Below are 13,815 nucleotides of genomic sequence, written 5' to 3' on the forward strand. Positions count from 1 at the left end.
TTGGCAAACTGGTTAAGCGCTTTTTTGGAAGCAGAATCTGCCTTCCATTCCCGTAGCCATAAGGCCCTGCGGAGTACCCCCGAATTGGCGGCCGCAACCGCCGTACAGCTCGCAGAGTCCAGGACAGCACTAATAGCGTTGCCGAGGTTTGGGAGGTAATGGATGCCACTTGTGGCGCGGACGTGCATGTGGCTGCTTCAATTTGCGCTTGACCTGCTGAGATAGCTTGTAGCGCCCATACGGCTGCGAATGCTGGGGCAAAAGAAGCTCCGATAGCTTCATAGATGGATTTCAACCAGAGCTCCATCTGCCCGTCAGTGGCATCTTTGAGCGAGGCTCCATCTTCCACTGCAAGTAATGATCTAGCCCCCAGTCTGTGAGATTGGAGGGTCCACTCTGAGACACTGAGTCCAACCTTTAACCACGTCAGGTGGAAAAAGACAACGTGTATCCTTAAGGTGCTAAGAAAAAACGCTTATCTGGACAAGCATGGTGATTCTGGACTGCCTCTCTGGAATCAGAATGGTCTAGAAACATACTCGGTGTACGCTTGGGGAACCTGAAGCGGAATTACTCCTGCTGATAATCTGACTCCTCCGCCGGAGGAGCTGAGGGAGAAATATCCAGCATTTGATTGATGGACGCAATGAGATCGTTCACTATGGCGTCCCCGTCTGGAGTATTACGATTGAGAGCGCCCTCAGGATCAGAATCCTGATCAGCTGTCTCCGCATCATCAACCGGAGATTCCCCCCGCTGAGACCCTGAACAACATGATGTCGAGGGAAATTCTAAGCGAGCTCGCTTAGTCGGTCTGGGGCTGGGGTCTAAGTCAGAACCCTCAGCCTGGAAATTGTGTCCCGGGAGGACATTGTTGGTCCAATTGAGGGGGGCCAGGGAACAATGATTCAACAGAGTCCCTTTGCTGAGATACCGGCCTGGACTGCAAGGCTTCTAGTATCTCAGCCATAGTCTCAGAGAGTTTTGCAAACTCCATCCCCATCATTAAGGACCGTGTCAACAGGTGTCTCCCCCTGGGCCCCTCTTAGCAGATGCTCTGGCTGAAGAAGAGAGTCACAGGGGCCACACATTGCACACAATGAGGGTCAATGGGACCTGCCGGCAGCTGGGTCGTACAAGCGGTGCAGGCAGCATAATAAGCCTGTGTTTTGGCACCCCTGTCTTTGTGGGCGCCATGCTATTGTTTTCCCTGATTAACACAAAAGGGTAAATAGCCATAATGAACTGTGCTCATACAGTGTAAAGTATATAGTAATAACACAGAATGTATCAATACACTACAGCACCATGGGGCTAACACCACAGGTGCTGCTTACCAGCCGCCTAAGGCGGTTGTGAGGCCACCAGAGACCGTGTCTGGGTCTCCCAGGGTTAATCCCTCTCTGCAGCGTCGGAGGAGCTGACAGGAAATGGCTGCGGCGTCCTGCCGAGAGAAGGGAGCCGTGGGCATCTCACACAGTGCACAGTGAGGGGAGTGGAGTATGCAAAGCATGCTCCAGCCCTCATGCTGCTCGTTTGTCCCTCTCTTCCGTGCAGCGTCCCGCCCTTCCCCCTGCCTGTCAGGGCTGAGGGCGGGAAAAAGGAAGCTAGGCCGCAAGAAAGCCGGGGACTCGAGTATAAGCGTCGCCGCCGTAAAAGCGCGGCCGACGCCGAAGTCCCCGGCGAACTACAAGTCCCAGGCGCGCCGCAGTTTCACATGGCAGCGGCGGTTAGCGCGGTAGCCCCTACATATAAACACACTCAGCGACGCTGAGTGTGTAATGGCACATATAGACCCGGTCAGCGCCGCGGTCCCCGGTGCACTAGCACACCCAGCAAAGCTGAGGTGTTGCCGTGCACGGTCCCTACAGGGATACAGAGTACCTTCAAGATGCAGGGCCATGTCCCTGAACGGTACCCGGCTCCTATCCAGCATGGTCCTCAGGAGCTGTGGATGGAGCACGGTCTCCTGTGCCTGGAGACCGATAGGATCCCACTTCACCCAGAGCCCAGAGGGGGATGGGGAAGGAAAGCAGCATGTGGGCTCCAGCCTCCGTACCCGCAATGGATACCTCAACCTTAACAACACCGCCAAGAGTGGGGTGAGAAGGGAGCATGCTGGGGGCCCTATATGGGCCCACTTTTCTTCCATCCGACCTGGTCAGCAGCTGCTGCTGACCAATCTGTGGAGCTGTGCTGTGCATGTCTGCCTCCTTCGCACAAAGCATAAAACTGAGCAGCCCGTGGGAGCACGGGGAGTGTATAGGCAGAAGGGGAGGGGCTTAACACTTTTGAGTGTAATACTTTGTGCTGCCTCCGGAGGCATAGCCTATACACCCAATTGTCTGGGTCTCCCAATAGAGCGACAAAGAAAGTGATAGCTGTGAGTGATCCTGGACCGTGTCTGTATTGTACTGTGTGTATATAAGTGACGGCTGTGAGTGATCCTGGACTGTGTCTGTATTGTACTGTGTGTATAAGTGACGGCTGTGAGTGATCCTGGACTGTATCTGTATTGCACTGTGTGTATAAGTGACGGCTGTGAGTGGTGTCTGTATTGTACTGTGTGTATAAGTGACGGCTGTGAGTGATCCTGGACTGTGTCTGTATTGTACTGTGTGTAAAAGTGATAGCTGTGAGTGATCCTGGACTGTGTCTGTATTGTACTGTGTGTATATAAGTGACGGCTGTGAGTGATCCTGGACTGTGTCTGTATTGTACTGTGTGTATAAGTGACGGCTGTGAGTGATCCTGGACTGTGTCTGTATTGTACTGTGTGTATAAGTGACGGCTGTGAGTGATCCTGGACTGTGTCTGTATTGTACTGTGTGTATAAGTGACAGCTGTGAGTGATCCTGGACTGTGTCTGCATTGTACTGTGTGTATAAGTGACGGCTGTGAGTGATCCTGGACTGTGTCTGTATTGTACTGTGTGTATAAGTGACGGCTGTGAGTGATCCTGGACTGTGTCTGTATTGTACTGTGTGTATAAGTGACGGCTGTGAGCGATCCTGGACTGTATCTGTATTGCACTGTGTGTATAAGTGACGGCTGTGAGTGATCCTGGACTGTGTCTGTATTGTACTGTGTGTAAAAGTGACGGCTGTGAGTGATCCTGGACTGTATCTGTATTGCACTGTGTGTATAAGTGACGGCTGTGAGTGATCCTGGACTGTGTCTGTATTGTACTGTGTGTAAAAGTGATAGCTGTGAGTGATCCTGGACTGTGTCTGTATTGTACTGTGTGTATATAAGTGACGGCTGTGAGTGATCCTGGACTGTGTCTGTATTGTACTGTGTGTATAAGTGACGGCTGTGAGTGATCCTGGACTGTATCTGTATTGCACTGTGTGTATAAGTGACGGCTGTGAGTGATCCTGGACTGTGTCTGTATTGTACTGTGTGTATAAGTGACGGCTGTGAGTGATCCTGGACTGTGTCTGTATTGTACTGTGTGTAAAAGTGATAGCTGTGAGTGATCCTGGACTGTGTCTGTATTGTACTGTGCGTATATAAGTGACGGCTGTGAGTGATCCTGGACTGTGTCTGTATTGTACTGTGTGTATAAGTGACAGCTGTGAGTGATCCTGGACTGTGTCTGTATTGTACTGTGTGTATAAGTGACGGCTGTGAGTGATCCTGGACTGTGTTTGTATTGTACTGTGTGTATAAGTGACGGCTGTGAGTGATCCTGGACTGTATCTGTATTGCACTGTGTGTATAAGTGACGGCTGTGAGTGATCCTGGACTGTGTCTGTATTGTACTGTGTGTAAAAGTGATGGCTGTGAGTGATCCTGGACTGTGTCTGTATTGTACTGTGTGTATATAAGTGACGGCTGTGAGTGATCCTGGACTGTATCTGTATTGTACTGTGTGTATAAGTGACGGCTGTGAGTGATCCTGGACTGTGTCTGTATTGTACTGTGTGTATAAGTGACGGCTGTGAGTGATCCTGGACTGTGTCTGTATTGTACTGTGTGTATAAGTGACAGCTGTGAGTGATCCTGGACTGTGTCTGTATTGTACTGTGTGTATAAGTGACGGCTGTGAGTGATCCTGGACTGTGTCTGTATTGTACTGTGTGTATAAGTGACGGCTGTGAGTGATCCTGGACTGTATCTGTATTGCACTGTGTGTATAAGTGACGGCTGTGAGTGATCCTGGACTGTGTCTGTATTGTACTGTGTGTAAAAGTGATAGCTGTGAGTGATCCTGGACTGTGTCTGTATTGTACTGTGTGTATATAAGTGACGGCTGTGAGTGATCCTGGACTGTGTCTGTATTGTACTGTGTGTATAAGTGACGGCTGTGAGTGATCCTGGACTGTATCTGTATTGCACTGTGTGTATAAGTGACGGCTGTGAGTGATCCTGGACTGTGTCTGTATTGTACTGTGTGTATAAGTGACAGCTGTGAGTGATCCTGGACTGTGTCTGTATTGTACTGTGTGTATAAGTGATGGATGTGAGTGATCCTGGACTGTGTCTGTATTGTACTGTGTGTATAAGTGATGGATGTGAGTGATCCTGGACTGTGTCTGTATAGTAATACTGTGTGTATAAGTGACGGCTGTGAGTGATCCTGGACTGTGTCTGTATTGTACTGTGTGTATAAGTGACGGCTGTGAGTGATCCTGGACTGTGTCTGTATTGTACTGTGTGTATAAGTGACGGCTGTGAGTGATCCTGGACTGTATCTGTATTGTAGTTCTGTAAATCTGAATGTGGCAGAACAGGATAAGATACATGTTCATTGGATTTATATCTAAATGCTACAGTTCGCGCTCTACTGTTATGGATAAAAATTTTAACGTTATGGGGCCCCCACCAGATTTTCTGCCCAGGGGCCCCCACCAACCTTAATCTGGCCCTGCATAAGCTGATGTTGAGAAAGCAAGATTCGGTGCAGATAAAAGACGTTGTTGAGCTGGATGATCTGCATGTAGTGCGGAAGACGACGGAAACGATTCTGTCCATAGAAAAATGTCATTGCTAAGTATAAGAAATCATGCACACTGCACAGCAGTAATTCTGCTAAGAGACTAATAAAAGAAAAAAATTGAGCAACTATGATTCTAGAGGGTAAAGGCCGCTTTACACGCTGCGACATCGCTAGCCGATGCTAGCGATGTTGAGCGTGATAGCACCCGCCCCTATCGTATGGCCGATATGTGGTGATCGCTGCCGTAGCGAACATTATCGCTACGGCAGCGTCACACGCACATACCTGCTCTGCGACGTCGCTGTGACCGGCGAACTGCCTCCTTTCTAAGGGGGCGGTTCGTTCAGCGTCACAGCGATGTCACTAAGCGGCCGCCCAATCAAAGCGGAGGGGGCGGAGATGAGCCGGACAAACATCCCGCCCACCTCCTTTCTTCCTGATTGCGGGCGGCCGCAGTTAAGGTGAGGTTCCTCGTTCCTGCGGTGTGACACGGAGCGATGTGTGCTGCCGCAGGAACGAGGAACAACATCGTTACTGCAGCAGCAACGATATTTGGGAATAGGGGGGCATGTCACCGATTAGCGATTTTGAACGTTTTTGCAACAATTCAAAATCGCTAATAGGTGTCAGACGCAACGACATCGCTAAAGCGGCCGGATGTGCGTCACAAATTCCGTGACCCAAACGAGATCGCTTTAGCCACCTTTAGGCTTCTCCTGTCCCACCCATGTCTCGATCATATAGGTTCTATCATACTGTCAAGGGAACAGGGGTTGGTCCTTCCAATTGCTCCTTGGCCATGTATTTAGTCTATTAGATCCTAACAAAGGACAGAAGTGCAGTATTCTAGGAGTCATCAGTCTTACTGCAGTTCATGCCTTGATGATAGGCATGCAGTTGAGACAGAAGATTTTGTAGCTTACACCTTACTAATAATCCCCTACAGGTTGGCCCTTTCTCTCACTATGTAAAAAAGTTCATTTCATGTAAAACTAAGTTTGTCGTATACATCATTTTCTGTCCATGTGGCAGGTTTTACATTGGGAAAACAATTAGACCCTTGTATGTCCGGTTTAAGGAACATTACAATTCGATCATTACTGGCAGAGGCTCTCCTCGCCTAATTGATCATATTCGTGACAGTCACAATGACACTGCAGAGGTATTACATTTTGCCGGACTTGAAAGGGTTAATCTTCCCCCTCAGGGCGGTAACCTGCATAAACTGCTGTTGCAGACTGAGGCAAAGTTGATCATTATATTTAAGGCACAAGGAGATCTGGGATTAAATGATAGAAATGATCTATCTGTATTTGTATGATTCATCCTCATACCCCTGCATCCATTTTTTTTTTATTTGGGCACTATGTATTGTGTATGGGATTATTGAGATCTCTGTTTATGTTGCAGTTTTGTATTTGCATATTCCTCATTGTTTTTAATGGCAGTGATGTGGACTAGGTGCTCCCCTTTAAAAGGGTGTGTTTCCCGTCTCTCCATGTGGATCTGTTGAAGCGTGATTAGACGCGAAACGGCCGTCGTCCGTGAGGGGTCCTGCACCTAGCTCCTCTCCTGCTTTTTACCTTGCACCGATAATTTAATAAAGAAGATTTTTTGGCATACTCCGGAGAGTGCAGTCTCATCTCTTCTATGGAGTATAAGTTGAGCCAGAAGTGCCTCAGCTTGTCACCACGCCCTGCCTCACCTCTACACATTTTGGTGGAGACGGCTGAAATTTGAGCCAATTCGTCAAAAGCCGCAAATTTTACAATTTCACAACCTTATGGTACGCAAAACTGTTGCGACTTTTCAAAGTGGTCTATGTCAGGATCTGTTATAAACACTTTGATGAATTGGGACCCTTGTCCTTTACTCCTTATCTATTTCAGTTTTAGATAAAAAAAAAATTGATAATAAAAAAAGCATAAAGTAAACACCATAAAAAATGGCAGACTTGCTGCTTTTTGTTTATCTGTCCCAAAAAATGGAAATCTTAAGTATTCCAAAACGGTACCTATAAAAACATCAATTCAATATTTTTTGCTTTAATTTTTAGTCCCGTTAGGGAAATTTAATCTACAATAGTGTGATCACTTATACTTTATACTGTGGTACCACAGTACTGCAATATGTAGTAGAAATTGTGCTATATTTTCAGTACCAAGCTGGTGGCAATAGGGGGGGCTTCAGCACACAGACCCCCTGCCATGGTAACCCGTTATCACGTTCTAGGGCGTTTATGGGAATACACATCAGCAATCACGCAGCGAACGACAGCGGCATTTAAACAGTTAAACAGCGATCGCGGCTAGTGCGGTTACGAGTAGATGCTAGCTATATATTACATCTGCCCTACATCAAGTGGGCAGAGTTCCATAGCCTGCTGCATACATGCACACCGACTGCGACGTACAAGCATGGCAGTGAGCTCGAAAGGGTTACAGTGAAATCACAATAGATACTGCATACACTATTAAATAGATTTCCCTAACCTGATGAAGATGATGTACTTACTTTGAAAATCCATGTTCATATGGCTGTATAATATGTGCACTGAAGACCGCTCATTTGCGTCTAAAATAAATGTTATACTAACTAAACATCTAAAAGCTAAACAGGTATGACTTTTATAGAGACTAAGGCGGGCTTAACACGCTGCAACATCGCTGCCGATATATCGTTGGGGTCACGTTATTAGTGACGCACATTCGGCGCCGATAGCAACATCCCAGCGTGTAACACAAATTGAGCGACAATCAACGAGCGCAAAAAAGTGCAAAATCATTGCTGGTTGACACGTCGTTCATTTCCATATCATCGGTGCTGCTGCATGTACGATGTGGTTTGATGTTCCTGCAGCAGCACACATCGCTATGTGTGATGCCGCTGGAACAGCAAACATCTCCTTACCTCCGTCCACCGGAAAAGGAGGAAGGAAGGAGGTGGGCGGCATGTTCCGGCCGCTCATCTCCTCCCCTCCTTTTCTATTGGGCGGCGGTTCAGTGACGCTGCTGTGACGCTGAACGAACCGCCCCCTTAGAAAGGAGGCGGTTCGCCGGTCACAGCGACGTCGCTGCACAGGTATGTGCGTGTTACGCTGCCGTAGCGATAATGTTCGCTACGGCAGCAATCACCACATATCGGCCGTGCGACGGGGGCGGGTGCTATCACGCTCAACATCGCTAGCAATTGCTAGTGATGTCGCAACGTGTAAAGCCCGCCTAAATCTCATATGTACCCCTATAAGTGGAAAATGTAGCCTTTTGTGGATGATAGACTGTTTTGTTTAGGGCTCGTTCACTCTGGCTTATAAAAAAAAAAAATAAATAGCTCCCATTCTCATCCAGAAAAGTAGGAAGAGTGAAATCCATTTGGTGTTCCATTTGTCATGCGAGAGCTATGCAAGTTTGCATGTTTATTTCTCGAGGAGTATCCATATGCGCCATCAGTTTTTTTTCCACAGCAGCTAATATTCTACAATCATTTACACAACCATTTACAGTGTTCCATGTTACAGAATAGTAATGTATCTGTATAAAACAGACTGCATACAGCCTGTTGGTGCGACTGTTTTTTTTTTTCTCTCGCACCCATGAACTTACATTGGAGAGTCTCGGATGTTTTATGCAACCATACAGAGCATGCTCGCGCAGCTCACTTCAGTTGCCTGGAGCTCACAGCGGGCAGTCTTGTTCTATGGCCGCTCGCTGTCAGCTTCAGATGTAGCAGTGCTGGAAAGGCTTGAGGGACATTTTGTGGATTACGTCAGACCTGCAGGGGTGTTTTTAAAGTTAATAAAGTAGTGAAAGGGGGTGTTTTTTGACTTTTATTTCAAATAAAGGATTTTTTGGGTGTTTTTGTTTATTTAGTTTCACTTACAGATTAGTGATGGGGGGGTCTCAGACACCCACCCATTACTAATCTAGGGGTTAGTGGTAGCTATGGGCTGCTATTAACTCCTTATTTCCCCGATTGCCACCACACCAGGGCAACAGAAAGAGCCGGGTCCAATGCCAGAATTGGCGCATCTAATGGATGCGCCACTTTTGGGGCAGCTGCGGGCTGCTATTGTTAGGACAAAAAGGGTCAAATAACCATGGCCTTTACCACCCATATAAGATCAACTCTCAGTTATCTACTGTAACTTAGCTGGTTTTAGAAAAATGGGTGGGACCACATCATCATATTTTTTATTTTTATTTTTTTTAAACAAATCAAGCAATTAAGAAAGAAAAAAAAAAAATCGTGGGATCCCCTCTATTTTTCATAACCCGCTACGGTACAGCAGACAGCTGAGGGTTGCAGCCTGCAGCTGCTGCTGTTCTTGTGCTGGATATGAAGAATGGGGGGAAACCCACGTCATTTTTATTTACCAAAAATTTAAAAAACAGCTAGCAAGCTAGCTATCGCTCTATCAATTGAGCTATTCTGTTATTTCTTTCTATCTATTCTCTCCTACCTATTCTTTATTATCTATTCTATATGTTGTTTCTATCTATCTATTCTTTCTATCAAAAGATTTGACTTAAAAAAAAAAAAAATGCATTGGGCAAAAACGAAGCAAAAGGCATGCTTTTTTTATGCGTTTTTGCCGTGAGTGCGAATTTTTGAGACCAAAAACGTACATGTTTGTGATAAAAGATGCAGCGTGCGCACATTGCCTAATAATGTATGCAGTTTGTATTATGAAATCGGATGACAGATTCCCCTTTAACACTAGAAGTCCCAGAGAGGGGTCATTTAACATTTCTACCTTTGGAACCCAGAGACGGGTCAAATGACCTGAAGGATTTTAGCTAACATCCTATAATCACCGTCTTTTGTTCTGTAACTAAGGCCATTACTGTCGCACCACAGGAGGTTGTGGTTTTCCATTGAGTTTAGCCATTTAGTTTCTAGTTAGTTCTATTCAGTTTATCATCAGTCATTTGACCCTCTTTCGGGACTTCAGGGGGAGCTCGAAATTTCTGGGACTTCTACTGTAGTGTTAAAGGAGCTGTCCATTACTTGACAACCATATCTCAATGGCTCCAGTCTTCTGCACAAACTAAAAAAACAGCAGACGTAGCTCGTGGACCCCCAACATTCTTCCGATCTCAACGCGGTGTCTCCCGTAAGTCGCATGACAGAATGTCACATGAACGCTGCATTCAGTCAGCCACCATTAATCAGTTGCAGACTTCACTATTTCCTCAGAATGGATTAGAAAAAGCTGCAGTGGTAACGTGACATCGTTTAATTCATGTGACAAACGTGACAGAGGGGAGATTGGAGAAATGGCGCTGGCCCGAGAGGTGTTTTTTTGGTATGTCATGTTGGCTCCCAGTTCCTGAGCCCGCATCTATGCCAACAAATGATGGCTGTGTTACTCAATCATCAATTTCCTTTTAACAGCCATGAGTGGAGCAGTGCTCAACCTGCGACTGTTAACCTGTTAAATGCTGCTATCAATCTGTGACAGTAGCATTTACAGTGCATGTCCTGAGGGTGCGTGGTTGTAACCGCGACCATTGGCACCCCTGTGATGTGATCACAGGACAACAGTCAGGCATCTGCTGAATATCCCTGTCCTGTCATGAAGGTAGCCACAGGTTTTTATAGTTCATAGGAGACAGTGATTTTTGCTATACACAGCAATACTAAGGTATTGCAGTGTATAGTACGAGCGATCAGGCGATCACAGGTTCAAGTCTTCTAAAGGGACTAACTAATACAAGTCAAATACATATATATTTGAAAATTAAAAAAATAAAGTAATAACACAAAAGTTGGAATCACCCTTCTTTTTTCCTATTAAAGATAAAAAATGTGGCTTCGCTACGAACATAAAACGTTTGATCGTTAAAAATATAAAATTAATTAGCGCAATTAGTAAATGGCATTATAAGAGAAATAAATCAATACAACTGCTTTTTTTTGACCGAAGCAACACCTAAAAAATATGCAATAAGAGGCGATCAAAACATCTATCCCAAAATGTTATCAATAAAAACATAAACTCATGGTGCAAAAAAAAAACAAAAAACAAAAAACCGCCTTCACACTGCGCCATCAACTGAAAATGTTACAGGTCTCAGAAAATAGAGATACAAGAGAAATATTACTTTTACAAATATTTTTCATCACTTAAAGTGATCTTCTCATGTTCCCAAACGTCATTAACCTGCAGATCTGGGGTTAATTTGCAGGTTAATAGCATTTTGAAGCTACACAGCCACCACACTGAAAGGCCGACAGTCTCTGGTTTTCAGTCCCAGGGGCGTGGCCTCAGTTACCGCTTGGTACACAGTGAGCGGTGGCTATATGTGTATCGCCACATTGACTGACTTCATAGCAATTGACTGTGTGAAATGGTAATACAAACATTAAAGAGGATAAAACTGACCCCTGTTGCACTGTACTCTGAGACAAAAAGATACATTTCCTCCTATAGCACAGCCCTGCTCCCAGCCAGCAACTGAGTTATGTGTGATACAGCGCTTCTCAGTTGAGACATAGGTCTTGTCGGCTGTATGACTTCAGTCTACAGCACATACTAACATGACTAAGATGGGTGGCTGTTTGAATTATGTAATGGATACCATTTTCTCTCATTTTTGGAGATCCCCTTAAAGCATAACTTACCTGATGATGTGAGGGGCTTGTAGTTCTTAATCTCGACATCCTTGTACAGATCCTTGTGTTCTTCTATATATTCCCACTCCTCCATGGAGAAATGGACAGTGACATCCTGACACCTTAAAGGAACCTGATACACATAATGATACAGTCATCATCCAGACACATCATCCCTTGTTACTGTGTAATGTCCCAGTATTCCCAGCAGCGCTCACCTCTCCAGTCAGCAGCTCAATGATTTTGTTGGTGATGTCTAGGATCTTCTGATCATTGCTCTTCTCATGGAGCAGTGAATGATTTGACTTTGTGATGGGGCTCTGGGTCCTATTCCTCCTTTCGCACTCACCAGATGGAACATAATCCTACATAATACAGTAAGTGTCATTTTTATGACCCAAGAAACAATATCCCTGCAGTACAAATACAGTATCACCAAAAATTAAATTAATCCCTCATCTCTCCTGTTGTGGCTTTGTTATTAACATCTTAAAGGGAAGTTATCAACAGAAAATTATTGAATAATTAAATCAGGTTTTTGTGTTAAATGTATTTTTTTTTTTTATTATTATTGGCAATAGAGAGCTTGTAATTTTCACATTGGCCACTAGGGAATTTTTAGACTCCAGCTTCCTTATGTTTCAGGAAACAACACATGTACATAGTCACAATGGTCAGATATGACTTTATATTTTTGTATTGAAGCATCAAATGAGCCTTTGCAAAAGTCATTGTGAAGGGAGGAGAGCAGGGTCTGCTGTGAACGAGCTTGGCAGGGTGGTTGTTCCAAATATCTTGGAGAACTAGCCACAAATCTATGGATCTAGGCTTCTGCAAATCCTACTGTCTCTTCATTACACACAGACTCAATGTTGAGATCAGGAATCCATATCAATATTCCAAGAACTCTTTGTTCTTCTTTACGCTGAAGATAGTTAATGACATTGGCTCTATGTTTGGGGATTTGTCCTGCAGCAGAATAAATAGGGAGAGAAGCAATATTGTATGAATGATAAGCATCTACCTCTATGTCTCAGCATTGAGCACACTATTGAGATTGATCCAATCCCCAACTCCACTTGGTGAAATCCAGCACATCTTGCAAGGAGCCTCCTCCATGTTTACTGTTGCCTGCAGACACTCATTATTGTTTTGTTCTCCAGTCCTGTGGTGAAAAACTGCCTTTTGTTTCGGCCAAATATATCAAATTTTGATCCATCAGTCCAGAGCACCTGCTGCCATGTTTCTGCCCTCCAGTTCATGTGTTTTCATACATTGTTTTTTGGCCATGACGATCAAATAACAGATAGTTGTGGCTGTGTCCTGCTAGATTTTCCCAGGTCTGAAATGATGCCACTGCTGGACATATTCCAGTTTTGAAGTAACTGTGATGTGTCTTTCATCTGCTGCAATACGTTTCCTTGGCCAACCACTGAGTGTATGGTTCTCAACATTTCAGATTTCTTGGTGTCCTTAAAGGGAACCTGTCAGGTGCAATATACACCAAGAGCTACGAGCAATTCTGGGTGTATATTACTAATCCCTGCCTAACCGTCCCAGCATCTTGTAGCATACATAAAGAGATCTTTAGAGAAAGTATTTCCAAAGATTTTTTATGATATGCTAATGAGTGTAGGGACAAGTCGCAAGGGCGTTAGTTACTGCTCTCATTCCGCCCTCTTAGTATGACAGCATGCCCACAGGGGTGTACTAACATGCTAGAAAAACTTTGTTCCAGCACGTATGGAAAAAAACTTCTTTTATTGGAAAAATTGTACTAAAACACACATGGATGGCAGGTGAAAAAAACACAGTAAACTGGCCCCAGAAACACCGGTTTACGCATTTCGAGACATCCGCCTTTTAATCATAAGATTTCAAGGCATGTCTCGAAACGTGTAAACCGGTGTTTTTGGGGCCAGTTTACTGAGTTTTTTTCACCTGCCATCCATGTGTGTTTTAGTACAATTTTTCCAATAAAAGAAGTTTTTACTCCATATGTGCTGGAACAAAGTTTTTCTTGGATTGCCTTGGATGGATGTCGTGCACTTGGAGGAACAGGTGCGCTGGATGCCCTTGATTTTTTTGCTATTCTGTACTAACATGCTATTCAATGAAGCATCATCAGCGGTGAGGAGCAAACCGGAGTCCGCTGTCACCGTTGTTCAGAAGTCCGCGGCACTTCTGGTCACGTGCACTAGACCTCTCTGAAGCCGAGACGCGTACACCCAGCTTCATACTGCGCATAACCGGAAGTG

At 45.1% G+C, this 13,815-nt stretch overlaps 1 protein-coding gene across 2 annotated transcripts in view; it reads right to left on the minus strand.

The window, feature by feature from the left end:
- Positions 1 to 13,815, minus strand: part of LOC142311197 (uncharacterized) — a 48,249-nt gene that overhangs the window by 13,254 nt on the left and 21,180 nt on the right. For both annotated transcript variants that reach the window (XM_075349390.1, XM_075349391.1), the window contains exons 3-4: positions 11,776 to 11,922; positions 11,567 to 11,690 (exon numbers count right to left, since the gene is read on the minus strand). In XM_075349390.1, the coding sequence (XP_075205505.1) occupies positions 11,567 to 11,690; positions 11,776 to 11,922 (271 nt within the window). The remainder of the gene's footprint in view (positions 1 to 11,566; positions 11,691 to 11,775; positions 11,923 to 13,815) is intronic.

Source organism: Anomaloglossus baeobatrachus, chromosome 5, assembly GCF_048569485.1.
Source record: "Anomaloglossus baeobatrachus isolate aAnoBae1 chromosome 5, aAnoBae1.hap1, whole genome shotgun sequence".
NCBI lineage: Eukaryota > Metazoa > Chordata > Amphibia > Anura > Aromobatidae > Anomaloglossus > Anomaloglossus baeobatrachus.